This window comes from Pinus tabuliformis, chromosome J, assembly GCF_031772625.1.
Source record: "Pinus tabuliformis cultivar Carrire ecotype Pingquan chromosome J, CPIR1, whole genome shotgun sequence".
NCBI classification, from domain to species: Eukaryota; Viridiplantae; Streptophyta; class Pinopsida; order Pinales; family Pinaceae; genus Pinus; species Pinus tabuliformis.
In genome coordinates this window covers 1,624,508,003-1,624,524,979 of record NC_142295.1, presented here as the reverse complement: position 1 = coordinate 1,624,524,979, position 16,977 = coordinate 1,624,508,003, and the positions used below count along the sequence as shown (strand labels likewise).

The following is a 16,977-nucleotide window of genomic DNA, read 5'->3' as shown; positions in this document are numbered from 1 at the left end:
TTGATGTTATTTGTAACATTTATTGTTGCTATTTTCAACACTCCCTCTCAACAAGAAAGGGATTCACATCTATCCCAATCCAATGCCTTTGGAATTTTCTCCATGCAACTCTTGTCATTGTTGTTGTTGCTACTGCAACCAAAAAAAATCTTCCAAAATAAATTGAATCAACTATGTCTGCAACTATCTACTGGGAAAACTATGATGTTGTTGACTCTATTGTTGAGCCTCCTTCTTTGTTGTCAACACTGCTCTGCATTCCTTAGTATCTGTCTGACACTGATCCTCTTGCTATTGAATATTGTGGGCCCATGTAGCAAGGTAATGATCCATGAGACAAAAACACCTAAATGGATCTTGCCCAAATTTCTGCACTCTTGGGACTATTGCTTCACATTGCCCCACCTCTCACCTGGAGGTATGGCTACATGTGCTCCCTCTACCCACCTGGCTCAAAATTTCCCCCTACCGGAGGTCTCTACTTGAGTGGATGTTTCCTCTATATCTCCTCTCTGCTTCTCCAATTATGGTTGCTCCACAACTTGCTGAGGTTTCTTCTGAGGTTGCATGTTGAGAGGTCTAGCACGCTCCCTCTCAACCACCAAATCTCTGGTCTCTACCTTGATCCTAAAGGATTTGCATGCATGAGCTAAATTTGATCTACTCGTATTGTTGTTGCTACTGCTCTGTTGCTGCTTCCGCACTGTTGCTACAACCATTGCAATAATGAGTCTGATCTCCCAAGATCCTGAAGTGCTAGCTTCCATAAGGTTGCTCCCTCTGAAAGTAGCCTCCTTCTGAGTTTCTATCTCCATATGGGAAATATCGTTGCTCCTCAATCGACTAATATCAGTGATCACAACTCCCTTTTGTGTCACTAAACATTGGATCATTGATCTGCGCCTTAGCAACCTTCTAGCTCCATTAAGAAGTCTGCACATAGGGTATTCTGAATCTGCCTTGAACTAGATCTCCATCAATATGCAAGGACAACTTCATTCTTCTCTTGTATTGTGATTTCAGGTCTGATACCATGTAGAAATTTCTACAAATCTAGCTATAATACCATGTAGAAATTTCTACAAATCTACCTATGATACCATGTAGAAATTCCTTGTAGATTCAAATTGCTAATTGTAATTTACTAAAACAAAAGAATTGAATCTACTTTACCAACTGCGGAAATACTTAACGATTGCGAAATCACGAAGCATACAAGAGAAAGAATTCAATCAACACATTACACTATGATTTCTTGGGGAAAGCCACAACTAAAAACCCCTGCAATCTGTATATTGCATTAGTAAGAAAATATGAGAATATTACAATACTTTTCTCAAGCCTGAACAACCTCTACACTATCTTTATCTCTCTCAGCTTCCTAGACAAGCTTTGGCCAATACTTAACCAATTTTATGCTTGCCCAAGTCCCTATTTCCTTGTGTTGTTCAACGAGGAATTAGGCCCTTATTTAATAGGAATTTTCCTTCACTGGATTGCGCAATTCCTTTAGGCTCTTCCTCTGACTGCATGCACCATTTGTACAATTCAGATGGTTATACAACTGATAGTACACTGCCCTTGAACTCCAATCTCAACTGGGTCTTTCTCATATTTTACATGCATGAGTTATTTGTGAGTGAATCATCGGTTTACTGGTTGATCATTGGGGGCAGCACCACACTCCACTACAGGCAGCACCACACTTCACTTCAGGCAATGTTGGGACTCAGAAATGTCATATTTTCATCCACCTTTTTTTAACATTTCATCATCCCATTAACCTTTTATCATATCATTTTCATAAATACATTTGGGTTTCACCTTCTTATTTTCCATTTTATTCATTTTTGTATTACAAGTGAATTTATGATTAATTATTAGAAAATATACATATTTTTATATATATCTCAAGAATATGTGAGTTTTGTGATGTGTAGGAAATATGTGAAGAATTAATTCCAAGAGACTTATCCATATCTCCTCCACCATATTAAGGAGATAATTATTCAAGCCTATTCCTAAGGAGAAAATCATGGAGGATTTGGTTGGCATATCTTATCCATATCTCCTCCACCATATTAAGGAGATAATTATGCAAGCCTATTCCCAAGGAGAAAATCATGGAGGATTTGGATAGCATATCTTATCCAAAATGCTTGAGAGATTTGTAGAGGATTCAAAGGGATCATATTTTGTAATAATGGGAAAGTAGTTGAAAATGCTTGAGAGATTTGTGGAGGATTCAAAGGGATCATATCTTGTAATAATGGGAAATTAGTTGAGAGTGCTAGAGAGAATATTGGATATGTAATTATGAGATGGTTATCTTCCTCATGTATATAAGAGAGTGCTCTCTCTTCATTTTGATAATAAAGAATAATGGAAAAGAATTCTTAGTTTTTCATCTTTTATTGTTATGCTTTCATGATTTGTAATTTGATTCTTGTAATATAATTTGAGATAGCTTTATTGTTGTGAGCTCACATATGTTGTTTGTCATTCATCTTCACATGTTGTAATTGTTTTTCCCTTATGCAATTTCCTGCTTTCCTAGTTAGTGTTTCAATGCCTTCCTAGATTAATTTGATTTTAGTAATTTAGATTAGATTAGATTAGTTCCACTTCAGCCCTGCATATATAGTGCATGTGTCTCGTAAGTCTACGAACCTCGGATTGACAAATTAAATAGTTGGGCAAATACTACAACAGAATTAAACGATAATATTTTCACCCAACAGGCAACACTACACTACATTGCAAGCAACACCACGCTGCACTTCAAGCAACACCACACTATACTTCAGGCACCACTACACTCGACTGCAGGCAGCACCCCACTGGACTGCATTCAACACCACACAACTAGAACTCCCACTAGTTCCTCCATCAGTTGGAACTAGTTTAATTGACGTTAACTCAGTTATATTGAATTAATTAATTACAACTCAAAATAAACTCAACCAGGGCTCCTAAAATGTATGAGACACTCTACATGACTCTAGTTAGACCCTCAACTCGAATTAATTGAGCCAACTAAGTCAAATCAACATAGTTAACTAATACAAGTTGTCATGACATGTGGAATTACAATTTTATTTCCCAATTTAATTAAAGGCCAAATTAAATTAGAATCTTTCTTGATGTTATTTTTAATATTTATTGTTGTTATTTTCAATAATGATATCCCACATTCATACTTGGAATATGGCACGGGGGTGATTGGATGAAAGAGAGATTTGGTTCAGCCAATCTATGGTCGGGCGGTATGTGGAAGACCCAAACCTGGTTTCATTTTGCATATGTTAATAAGAGCTTCTTTCCTCTTGGATTGATGGGTAAATGTACTTGTTCATATGTGGTTCTTATGATTGTTATACCTTTGTTAATTATGTTGAATATATGTTGGTTATGAGGATGCTTTGTGACATAATTAATGTATGGATCTCATAATTTTTTGATCACCAAATGAATGAACAATGAATATATGACTTAATAGATGATAATGCAACTATTGTGATAAGGCATCAATGCTTCCTTATGAATCTCAGATAAGCATGAGATCCCTACGCTCAGATATGTTGTTATGATCCGTAGATTGCATAATTGTGACATGTTTGACGAAATGATTGTCATGGCTAGTAAGGGTCAGATCAAGTAATTGTACCGATGAATGCATTAGTAACCTTGTCCCATTGTTGTTTATCATTTCTAGAAGTTTCATGAAGTTCTGGGCAGTGGCCTTGAAAAAGTAGCACAAAATCCGGGGTCGTTGGCTCAGAACTAGCTGAAAAAGCCCATAGTCGTTGACATGCCTTGTTGTGGGAGCGACTGGAAGGTTTCAGTCGCATGCATGGATTGTCATCGGAGCGGCTGAGGGTCCATATCAGTGAAACATCAAGTTGTCTCGAGGGTTGGTTCCCTGGAAAGGTTGGTTGGCACTTGGAGGTTTTGTAGCATGTGTGGAAGGTCATAATGGTTTTGTTTTGTTGGCTCCACTTCCTTAACTGTACATGGGGATTTGAATGTTGTAGGTTGCCGAGCATTTTTATAAGTTTATACACTTTATTGTTTATTTAATTTCATGTGAATTTTTTTCCTTTAGTATGTTTAAACTTATAATTGTTTTTTTTAAGTGTACGAGTATATTCATTTCCTTTACATAATTAATTATCTGGAAGGAGATACATATGTGGTTTTACAATCTATTAGAGTCTAAGAATTCTTTCTAAATACTCAAATTGACTATTGTATTGCCTTATGCTTGAAATTTTCTTTTTATGCTCTTGGTTGAGATAGGATATATATATTAAATTTGTCTCATTTCTATTTAATAAGATTAGAATTGCATTTAATACTAAGGAAAGCTTTAATGAAAGTCTCGTTTTGAGGAGTAATTCACTCAATGGCAACCGACCCCATGTACAAGTGGACATCAACACACTATGCTAGTATAGGCTTAATTGGGTGCCTTGATCAGGCGATGACCATGTGTTGTTAACAATAAGTTTATGGGCTATTAACAAATTCGTACTAGAAGGGGGCATATGACAAGTTGACCCTATGGAGCCATTCCTCTCTAATGTCTTTAATCGCTCGTGGCTCCTTGTGATATTTATGTATTAGAACATGCTTTTAGTTCATGGAAACCTACTGGAAGCATTTCCAATGGGACACTCTATTCCTTGCTAGAAATAAAGTTCGATGGCAAGGGTGTAATATCCACTTTTGATCATCTTTCACAATTCATTAAGGGTAGTAAATGTTTTAGAATATCTAATGAAAACGAATCGTGCATGTTATTTGATCTCACATTTCAAGGAAGAATTAAAACCTGATTCAGAATGTTTCCAGCCAAATCTGTTCATATATCTATTCACGTATGAAAGCAATTCATGTAGTTTCTTTATTTCGCTCATCAATTTTACGATTATGAGGAATTGTTTTAGGAAACGAAGAACCTTCATATACATAAGAGTGAGTCTATCAAGGAATTATTTTTTATAAATATGGTAAGTTGCTTTAGATTACGCATGGATGATCAATGCATTGGAGAACATGCAAAAGGATGGTTTATTTATCTTCTTTCTCTTTCTAATTCACATGATCAAGTAAACAATGAAAAATGTAATATTGATCTCCCTCATAATATGTATGTAACTAAAGATATTGACTCGTCAATTAATGTTGATTCTAGGTTTGACTTTATAGAGTCCACTAATGATGACAAAATTATTATGCAACGATAAAAGTTAGGATTTCGTATACATTTTTGTCTTGAAATCAATAACAATAGGAAGTCTCTAACGATTCAAATTCTATATCAAATAATTACACTAGGACTCCCTACGAAAGAAGCGCCTGGGGGCATCTCAATTGGTGATGTTCATGTTATGAAGTATTATGTAAAGTATGTAGGTTCAAATGCCCCTGATTCAACCCATGAGCCATGTGTTGGGGCACGTGTGGTTTCACCTAGAAGTTATAGTTATAGTGGTCAAAATAAACCCCTTATGATGTGAGTATGAGCCCAACCTAGTTGTAAATTCCTCTATTCGCAAAAAAAAATGACTCCTTATGAAATCAACATGTTGAAAGAGGACTCAACATTCATAATTGAAAAGAAAGATCCTAATATTGAAAATGTAATTGATATTCATATCCACGACAATATTGATTCTTCTTCTTTTCAAAATAATCTTGAACTTGTTCTTTTCATTTTAACTTATAATATGCCTTTTGATGAGGTTTACATGATAGTATTCTTGAAATTAATGAAGATCATGCAATCAACATGGAAACACTTGATTGTTTATACTATAAAAAAAAACATATTCTTTGTATCTAGATTTACTCATGATGTGATTTGACCTTTTGATCCTTCATTGACTCAGAAAATAAGCATATTGATGTGAGGAAATTTCCCTGGATTGTTGTTTTGGTTTGAACACAGAGTTTGCCTTAATAATCCTTTCATTGGTCGTAACAAATAATTATACCTAATCCTTCCAAAGCGTTTTCTCGGGGATCATATTATAATAAGGAGCCAACTCTTAATAAACTAAAACTTGAGAATGAAAGGGTTGATATGGTGAACTTGGAGTCATTTTAATATGTCCCATGTTAGGATCGTGGATGGAAAAATGTTATTTATGTGAACACTTGTAAGAATATATATTTTCAAGATTCTTACATAACCCTTGTTAGGATATTCCGACACATAGGAAATAGTTAAGTATAACCTGGTCTAGTGTAGAGTTAGGTAAAGTGTGTTTTTTTACTATGTACTTTTGTAACTTACAATCTAACGGTCACGATATGTTCTAGACATGAAGTGATCTGACAGTTCATTCTCTCCTCGGTATTACCGACACTTGATCTGTGGCTTAACACTTGATTGGTCCATGATCTCTATTTAAAGAGCATGGAGGGTCATTTGTAAGGTGACTGTTCATGAGAGAAGCTTATGTAAATTTTCCTTCTTTTATTAATAAATTGCCTAAAGTGGTAGCGTAGGCTCAGGCCGTGGACTGTTTCCCTCTTTGAGGGTTTTAACCACGTCAAAAATAGTGGTGTATTGATTTGTGATTTGTTTGTGAGCAGTGTCCTTTGGTGTTCTATATGAGGAACTTACCTTGTAAATTCCTACAACCCTGAATGTAAAGGATGAAAGGCCTTACTATTGACATTAATAGATGTCTTACACTATGAGCTATATTGGTAAGCTTCCTATATAGGGCGATCATTTTAATGTCATACAATTTGAGTATCATGATCTTTCATAGACTCTTGGTTATTTGAAACATCAAATATGAGCCAATGGGGTACTTTCATCATAGTCAATGGTTATGTTAGATCCTTGTTATCTTAATCAATTTTCACAATCAAATGACATTTATGACAAAGGGGCACACACTCAAGTTAATATTTTGAACACTCACTTCTAACTCACATCAGGCCCGTTCTTTTCCCATTAACTCTCTTCAACAATTCCATATTACTAACTCTGAATATTATGATAGAATTAGACTACGATTGGAGAATTCTCGTGCGAAGAGGCTCCCAATCAATTTCAAATATACAATCTTACAGATGTTGATTAGAGATGTTTTAATTATTTCAATCCTTCATAAAAGATTACTCTACTATGTGTTTCTTATTTTCAATGAACATGTGGTTACAAGATTGGAGATACATGATTGGTTGCGTTGAACCTATAATTTCACATAGTTTTGGATAACTATTGCAGCATATAATAGGTTTAGGAATAGATTAGTTAATTTTTGTTCTTTAGTTTGTTGCTTGTAAATATTTATGTGTTCACTTTTTTCTTTTCGAATAATGTAGTTATAAAATACCATATCAGATGAACCATCATCGAAATACATTCCAGGAAGATTCTCCTCACTCTTCCTCTTTCTTGGTTACTAATTGTCTTGTTCATACAAACATTAATTAAAGCATTTCCCCTCTCAATCATAACATAGACTTCTTAGTTGGTGTTCAACTAACATTATAATTGGAATTGGTATTTAAATGTTTCATATAATTGATCTTTTACGAAGATTGTGAAGGGAGAATAATTTAAGAAAGCAAAATGTTTGGTTACAAATGGTTGTTTCATACTTTTTAACTTATTTCGGTGTGTAACTCAATTAATGACATTGTCACAATTTTAAAATTCATGTCATAATTACACAATTAATTTAGAATTTATTTTCAAATCTGTTTAGTTTCCATTTAGATTTATTTTTCTTTATTTTAATAAAAAAGACCTTATTACCCTACATCTCATATCTTAACAAAATGACTTTTATCTCTCCCAATCTTAATTAAAACTTGTGAAATGATATGTGTTTATGCAAATTAACAAAAAAATTCAACCCTTGTAAGGATAAGAGTTTAGATTTACGATTCAACATAACCCAAATATGATTCTTCCTTTCTACTTCGGCTTATGACATATTAAGATTTTGGTTTGCACATGTTTTAATATTGATTTGACAATTATCTTAAATGGTTAAATTATTTTCATGAAATAAGCTTTGGATGTTCTTTGTATATGGTCGATTTTGGATATATTTTCCCACGCTTTTAAAACTTGCTTGACTTTTTAGGATTTACAAGTTATCTATTTCAAGCATTTTGTTTGCTTTTGCAAGTTTGATAAAAATTCTAAAGAATTGTAGCCCTCAACAAATGACAATGGTAATGTTTGGGCTATGCTCTAACGCTTATCTACAATTGAAACCATCCAGCTTAAATATCATTACATAGTTCCAGGACTTGCAAACATAATTTCTTTGTTTATGTTGGAACTCATGTGTTCTCATGGATTCAAATGTAAACTGCTAGTACATTAGACCTTATGTTTCTTACATATTTTATTTTCTTTTAAGCTCCATCCACTTCACTTTAAATAGTTTGATACTTAGTATGATTGATTATGGCATTAACCTTAGATTAAAATTCTGGAAGTGAGTAATTTTCCAAGCAAATGAAAATAACACTCATATTATTTTGTTTCCGTAACACCCAATTCATATGCAATAAACAATATAAACTTTGAAACGAGAATTGATACAATTACCCGTTTCGTTGAGTTAGCAAAAAAGTCGACCGATTTTGAAAAGTGGTGATACATAATACACTTTTTTTTTGGGAGCATATTTTTGACACTTTAAATTTTCTTATAAATCAAATATAAATATTTGTTTTTAAATGTTAGTGATTTTCATGTTGATTTTGAAACGTGTTGACGCAGCATCAACCCTTTTTCTTAGAGGGCTTATTTTTGACACTTAAATTTTCTAATGTATTAAGTGTGGATATTTTTTTTTAAATGTTACATTTTTTTTACACTTTAAATTTTTTATGTCCAATTGTTTTCTAAATCATCATTACTTAACAAATTTTCTAGTTTTTTATTTCTTCGTTTTTTTAAAATGTTGATTACTTAAAAAAACGAGTATAAAAATATATATAAAAAAACGACAAAAAAACATAAAAAAATGTTAGATCTTAGACTTTTGCGATCCATATTGATAATAGTATTGTATTACATATTAATCACATTTTTTAGATTTGGTCTAATGAAAGTGGACGTTTCGAACCAACTCATGTGGTTCATCCTCAGGACAAAGGTGAAAAAATCAATTTTCGCAAATGTTTAAATAGCATAGAAGCATTCATGCTCGAAATTAATCGTTAAGAAATAACAGTTATAAACTAGACGTTGGGAAGGTTGTTAAGAAATTAATTATATTGTTAAATTTATTTACTTATTTATTTATTAATTTATTTATTTTTTAAAATAAACATGAGAAAGGAATAATACATAAAGGTATGATATTTTTTTTTGAATATTTTTTTTTCAAGAACAAGGTTATAAACTAACTAGGTTTATTAATAATGTGAAATAATTAATTATTCATAGAATACAGATGAAATAATAATAATAATAATAATGATTTTAATCTATAAGACAATATTATTAACATAAAAATGTAAAAAAAACAGTTTAAAATATCTATAAAATTAAATAAATAAAAATACAAATAATTTAAAAACCATTGACAAAAAACTAAAAATGTAAAAAAAATTAAAAATTAAAAATAAACTAGACTTAAAAAAAAAAGACTAAAAAATTAATAAAACGTGTTGACAAGAATATCTCTTATGTGATTTTCACTTAAAGATGTTGTTATAATTATTATGGATCACAGAAGCCTAAATTCAAAAAAAAAATCAAACTTAAAAAAAAATGCACCTCCATGGCCTCGAGCGACAAAGTCGTTGCTGAGAATCGGCCCTCAGCCGCCTTGGGCCCGTGGAGGCACGGCCCTGGGTGGCGAAGCTGCTGCTGAGAGTCGGCCCTTAGCCGCCCAGGGCCTGTGGGGGCGCAGCCCTGGGCGGCAGAGCTGCTGCCGCGCCCATGGGGGCGCGACCCTAGGCAGCAACGCTGCTGTTGCGCCCGTGGCGGCGCGACCCTAGGCAGCAACGCTGTTGCGGCAACATCTCCATCACCTAGGGTCACGCCCCCACAGGCCCCGGGTGGCTGAGGGTCGACTGAGAGCCGACCCTCAACCACCCGGGCCCTGTGGAGGCGCAACTTTTTTTCTTTTTGTAATTTTTTTTGTGTTTTTAAAATGTTTTTAATTTATTTTAGTAGTTTAAAAAATAATTAATTATTTAAGAAGTTTAAATTTTTTTGCAGTTTCATATACTTTAATTTTATAGATTTTTATGTTTTACTTCTTTTTCTTTCCCTTTTTATAGTTTAATAATAATTTATTTTTATTTTTACATTTTTTTTAAACATGTTTTTTATTATTTATTTCTTTATATTTTTTTAAGTTTAATTCTTTTTTCTTTTTTTTGACGAAAACGGGTATGGGGTATTTATATTCCTCTTGGGCTGAATGCCAATAATCTGATTACATAGAGGTCTTCTTTATTCTGATGCAGGTCACTTTTGTGAGTGAATATGCATCTTATTCTTACAAAGATCTTCCTTGATCTGGTGTCCATGCTTTTAAGTGTTTCCCCCCATTTGGAGATACAAACAAATTGCTTTAAGAGAAGACAGTAAACCATTTGATCTTGTATCTTAAGGTATGGGATCCCATGTTTCTTCTTTGTCTTTCTGCTTGGTTCCTGTTGAGAGTAGAGTCGCTTTGTTGGCCTCTTTGTCTGCCTCTTTGTTAAAGGTTCTCAGCACATGAAAATAGCTTAATTTCTGGAAGCGTTTTCCAAGCCCCTTGATTCTGGATATCAGTCTAGTGAGCTTGAGATCTGTCACAGTGGTGCTGGAAGCCATTGCATCTATTATAATTTGAGAATCCTCGATAACATTGGCTGTTTCAACATTTGTGTCTTGGAGGATCTTGAGTCCTTGATATAAAGCTAGAGCTTCAGCTTGCACGCTGGTTGTATGTCCAAGCCCCCATGCGAAGGAGTGAATTATTTCCCCATTTTGATTTACTATGACCCCTCCTGCACCAGCTTTGCCCGGATTTCCCTTTGTTGCCCCATCAAAGAAAAGAGTATGTCTTGAAAGCACATTGAGCCATTCTTTAAAGTTGCCTTCAGATTTTCTTATGTGCCAATTTTTATGAGAAGGGACAGCTCTGTTTGCTGGATGGAATTGCAAGCCAATGAGTGTACCCCAGGACATGTCTTGTTGACTGAGGTTTGAATCGTCTTTAATGTCAGCTAGGCATTCCTTGAGTTGGCTTTTAACTTTGCTCTCTAAAACCTTGTTGTTCTGTTTTATGTCTCTAAATATTATTCTATTACGTTCAAGCCAAATTTGCCAGCATATTATCTTTGCAAGGATGTCCCAGGCTGTTTTTACTGCTTGATTTTTTGAAGGCTGTCCTGGATAGCTGGCTGTCCATTTTGAAAACAGCTCCACAATGGAGCTTGGCAATAAGGGGTTGGGATTCAAATTCTGAACAAAGTATTCCCAGATTCGTTTGGAGAACGAACATTCCAACATAATATGCGCTGTTGTCTCTGATTTTTCTTTGCACAGTGGGCATATATAAGGCCCCTGGATTCCTTTCCTCTGCAGTATATCATGGGTGAGTATTTTTTCATGACAGAGCTACTAGGCGAAGTGATCTGTCTTCGACCATGAGGGGGTGCGCCATACTCCATGCCACGGCGCTGGATCTGGAGGAACGTGCAGTTTCTCCATTAATTTTCTGTAGCCCATGGCCACGGTGTATCCTCTGCTTTGCGTTCCCCATCCCTTGCGATCCTGACTTCAACTCTGCGTGGGGGCCAGACCATGTAGTTGCTCTGTCAGCATGGTCCATTCCCTGCGCAGGTGATCCGGCACTTCCACTGCTTTCCAGCCCGTCCAGGTTTCGTCATGCCACAACGATATATCCCATAGTGTGCGCAGGCCATTATTGTTCATCCACGTTCGCAGGTCCCTTGTGGCGATTTTATTTTCAAGAGGCTCCCTGTTCATAATGCGATCAGACCAGATATTTATCCTCCTGCCATTCCCGGGGATCCAATAGGAATGATCTCTGATTAGGGGGCCTGCTTTGATGCAGAGTTTTAGGAATGATGAATTCTGCTTAATGAGAGGCGAATTCTGAGCCTGAAATTCGTTCTCTAAGCATCTTAATCGGGATCCCCTGAGATACTTTTTCCATAAGGCAAGCTGAGCCCATCCAGGTTTGGGCGCAATGATCCTCCAGATGGTCTTTGCTGCCATGGCCACGTTCTGATGACCTATATTTTTGAAGTTTAGGCCACCTTCCATCAACGGCTTGCCAATGGTATCCCAACTGATAAGGGGGATTTTCCTTTCATCTTGCTTTCCGCCCTTCCAAAAGAATCTGCGCATAAACTCATCCATCTTGCTGAGGATGGTTGAAGGAGAAGGGAGACCTGCAAAATGGAAAATTGGGAGGCTGGAAAGCACAGATTTTACAAGAATTGACTTGCCAGCAGTGTTGAGCCAGCGAAAACCCCAAGACTGAATTCTAGATTTGAACTTTTCAAGCTGAGGACGCCAGGCTTTGACTGAGAGTCTTTTGAGGCAGATAGGGAGGCCCAGGTATTTAAAAGTGGTCCAAGAGGATGAAGCAGCAAAATCCAAGAATCTAGAGATAGCAGATAGAGTTCTTGGTGAGGTATTCCAGGAGTAAATATGGCATTTATTCTTGTTAAGGGTGCTGCCAGAAGCCTTGATAGAAACATCTAAGGCAGCTTTGAACTTGGAAGCTGAGGAGAGGGTGGCACTACCTAACAGCAAGGTATCATCCGCAAATAAGGCGTGGTTTAAGCTTTTGACCCCTCTGGCTATACAAAGGCCATTGATCTCTTGGTCTTGCAATTTTTTTTCTAACAGAAAACTGAGGAAAGAGGCTTGAATGACAAAAAGCAGAGGGGAAAGAGGACATCCCTGCCTGAGGCCTCTCGAGGCTTTGAAAAAATCAGTGGCTCTTCCGTTTACTAGGGGAGCAATCCAAGGCTCTGAGATGCAGGCCCGGACCCACTTTATAAAATTTGCTCCAAATCCAAATTTACACATTACTTTTAACAGAAATCTATGGTTGACTCGATCAAAAGCATTTGCTAAGTCTAGTTTGATCACCATACCTTGTTCCTTTCGGTGGAGACTTGAGTGTATTGCCTCCTAAACGAGAGTGTAGTTATCCACGATTTGCCTTCCCTGAATGCAGCCTCCTTGATTTTCCGGAATTATTTTTGGTAGGATGGGCTTCAGCCTGTTTGCAATGACCTTGGTAATTAATTTGTACCCAATGTTACATAGCGAGATCGGGCGAAATCTGCTGAAGTTGCTGGCTCCTTTTTCCTTTGGAATGAGAGCTAAGAAAGCAGAGTTTGTGTTGCCTCCTATTTTCTGAGAATTTTGAGATTTTTGTACCATTTTAAGAAGATCCTTTTCCACAATCGGCCAGCAAACTTGGAAGAATCTGGCAGAGAAGCCGTCTGGTCCTGGGGCCTTGTCGGGCTCCATGTCAAAGAGGGCTTTTTTAATTTCCTCTTTTGTGATTTTGGCCTCTAGGATCCTGTTCATACGGGGAGAGATTGCTTGAGGAATAATGTCTAGCAGCTCTTGATGATGGAGTGTCTTCTGATCTTCAGTGAATAGATTTTGGAAATGTGTGTAGGCTGCTTTCTTGATGTCTGCAAATTCCTTGTGCGTGACATTATTTTCCTTGATCTCAGAAATAGTATTGAAACTTTTCCTAGCCTGGGCTTGCTTGTGGAAGCAGCCCGTATTCCTATCTCCTGCTTTCAGCCAGAGATTTCTCGATTTTAATCTCCAGTATTCTTCTTCTGCCAAGCAGGCCTTATGATAGTTCTGCTGTAGATGGGTTTCCTGGTCTATCAACTCCTCTGTGATTATGGCGCTCTCCATGCAAGTTTAATGAGAGGCAAGGGAGGATTTGATGACTTTCCTTTCAGTTGCTGGATTTGGGAGAGTTTTTTCCCAGCGTTTCAAAACTCTTTTTGTCCTTCTGAGTTTTTCCTCCCAAATGTAAAAAGGTGAGCCTTTGACAGGTTGGCTCCAGCAATCTTTGATTGTTTGCATGAATAGGGGTTCCTTTACCCAGAGTGGACTGAAGCGGAAAGGAATGGGGCCCAGATCTAGGTGGGCAAGCAGCTCTAGCTTTATCGGCTTATGGTCCGAGATGCTAAATGGGAGAATATGCATTCTGGATTCTAGTCCAAGAAGCAGGAAAGAACTTTGGATGAAAAATCTATCTAGCCTGGCAGCTATATGCCCAAGACCTATTCTTTTGTTAGACCATGAAAACTTACCTGTTGAGGGTTTGATGTCTATCAAGTCCCATTCTTGCAGAAGATCCTCCGCCCATTCTCTTGCCGGGTCTCGGACTATGCTTCCTCCCCTCTTCTCAGATGAGTGGAGAGTGAGATTGAGATCTCCAGCAATGATTACATTTTCCAGAGTTGTCAGATCTGCCTGTTGTTTTATGGTGTCCCAGCACTCCTTTTTCTCTCTTATGTTGACTAGAGAGTATACATTGAAGATAGTGATGGTTTCCTTTGTGTCAAGGTTCTGCATCTTTAACATCAACCAATGAGTGTTGGTTGCTTCAGAGGTGAGTGCATATTTGTTGGAGTTCCATAGAGTATCGGTTCCTCCTGAGGCACCCCTGGTTGAGTTAGCTCTTGCTTCACTTTTGGGCCACAACTTTTTGCTTATTTGCAGGAAGAGTTTTTCTTCCATTTTGGTCTCCTAGATGAGAAGTATATCTGGGGCTTCTGTTCTTATTAGGTTTCTTATGCCTTCTTCCTTAACTTTGCTCCCCATACCTCTACAGTTCCAGGAGATAGCTTTCATTATTTATGCTTCTGCTGGGCTCCCTTGGAGCCTTGGGGCTGATTTTTCCCCATTTTGGGCTTTGAGGCAAGGAGCTTTTCCAGCGTTGGTTGGCTACCCTGTAGCTTATCTTTGTAGGTCTGCTGCTCTCTTTTCTCTTTGTCTGTTTTTCGACCCCTTGCTGATCTTCTCACCGAATTTTGGGATTCGCCTATTTCTCCTTCTTCTTCTGACTCCTCAGTTTCTTGTTCTTGTTCTTCCTCTTCTTGGAACGTGTCTTTAGGATTCTCAGCTTCTTTGGGGGAAGCTGGAGGTGTGCTTTTCCTTGAGGATTCTGGCTTTTGTATCTCTACTTCTGGAACATCTTCTGTCAGTTGACTTAGAAGGACAAATTTGTTTTCTTGCGTCTTTTTTGTAAGGGGTTTCTGAGCGTTGATCTGAGGGTTGCCTTTGCCATGTTGTCCTCCCTGTTTTTGTCCCTTTTGATTGGCTCTGGTTCGTCTTACTTAATTCCAGCCCTCTTCATTTCCTTTCTCTGGCTCTGGGTTGGTCGGACAGTTTCTAGCGAAGTGTCCATACACGTGGCATTTCCTGCATTTGAAAGGCAGCTGTTCATAATCCAAGATCTGCACATGGGACCAGCTGCCGACTTTGATTTTGATTGCTTCTGGTAAGCCTTCTTCTAAGTCTACCTCAACACAAATCCTGGCACAATCGTACTGATCCTTGTTGCTTGCCTGATCTATGAATTTTCCTGGGGAGTTGCCGATGTGTTTCAAGGAGTCCCAGTTCCAGCAGTGGACCGGCAGATTTGGGAGGCGAACCCATACTGGAACAGCCTTGGGGACATCTACCGCCGGGTCGAAATCCGGTGTCCATTTATTTAGATAGAGGCCCCGAGGACCCATGAAGTACAGTCCGTTTCTAAAAATCAGGTCTTTGTCTTCTCTGGAGGTAAATTCGAAGAGAAAAAAACCTCGCCCTAGAAAGTATGAGGTAACACTTTGGCTGATCAGAGGCGCCCAGTTCCTGTTGACCCATTGCTCTGTAGTTTTCGGGGATGGCCAAAGTTCTGTGAATTGGCCAATGAGTCCCCGATCCGCCAGCGACAAAGCTACCTGCATGGGAGTCTCCGGAGGGAAACAGATCTCTAGAATTTCATCTAGTTTCTTGACAAATTTAGAGGCTTCGTTTCTTTTCTTTGGAGGCAAGCCTTCCAGAAGTTGATGGAATGCCTCTGCGGCAGGATCAGAGGGAGGATCATGACCCTGAGTCTCCATCAGGGTTAATGCCGGCCGCCACCGAGGCAGCATAGCAGAGATCTCTCCCTTGCCAGAGGGGCGACAAGCTGTCTAGATCCGATTAGATCTGGATTTGAAGTGCTGTTTGGATCGGTGTGCTAGATCCGATCAGATCTGATTTCGTGAGGCAGAGGTTGCTAGTCGGTGAGAGGCGCAGGGCTTAGAGCCCGTGAGGGCAGATCGAGGAGAGTCGAGGCCTGGTCGCGCTCAAACCCCCGCAGCGCAGCTCGCTCTCGAAAAAACCTAACTCTGTTTTTAGTTTAATTCTTATCTTTTATAGGTTAATGTTGTTTTTCTTTTTTAACATTTATTTATTTTTTGTGTCTTCTTTATATATTTGAATTTTTTGTCCTTCTTTAATTTTATGTTTTGCTTTTAAAATACATTTTTATTTAAGTTTTGTTATTTTTTTTCATTGTTTTTATTTTTGTTTTTATTCTTAAATTTATGTTTTAATTATTCTTTTGAAATTTTAATGTTTTTAGGAGTCATGGTAAAATCTTTTACGCCATTATTTTAAAAAGTTGAAAATTTACCCTTACAAAAAAAAACTTATTTCATCAACAGATATTGAAAATTTACCCTTAAAAAAAAGTGTTATTCCAGCATCAACACTTTTCGTTTTCAGGGTACACATGTTGAAAATTTACCCTAAAAAAAGAAGAAGAAGAAGAAAAAAAGTGTTATTCCAGCATCAACACTTTTCGTTTTCAGGGTGTTTTTTGCACAAAAAATTGGTTTTCATTGCCATTTTTAAAACATGTTGAAAATTTACCCTAAAAAAAATTAAATTAGTGTTATTCCAGCATCAACACCTTTCATTTTTAGCACTGTTTTTCA

The 16,977-nt window shown here is 37.1% G+C and overlaps 1 protein-coding gene across 1 annotated transcript; it reads right to left on the bottom strand.

Moving 5' to 3' along the window:
- Window positions 1-15,342: 15,342 nt before the first annotated feature.
- On the bottom strand, window positions 15,343-16,116 carry LOC149233700 (uncharacterized). Its single transcript, XM_089382265.1, has one exon. The coding sequence runs from the start codon at window positions 16,114-16,116 to the stop codon at window positions 15,343-15,345; it is 774 nt and encodes a 257-aa protein (XP_089238391.1).
- Between the last annotated feature and the right edge of the window lie 861 nt (window positions 16,117-16,977).

Coding starts and splice junctions, on each gene's coding strand:
- LOC149233700 (XM_089382265.1), bottom strand. CDS start 16,116: ATGGAGACTCAGGGTCATGATCCTCCCTCTGATCCTGCCGCAGAGGCA.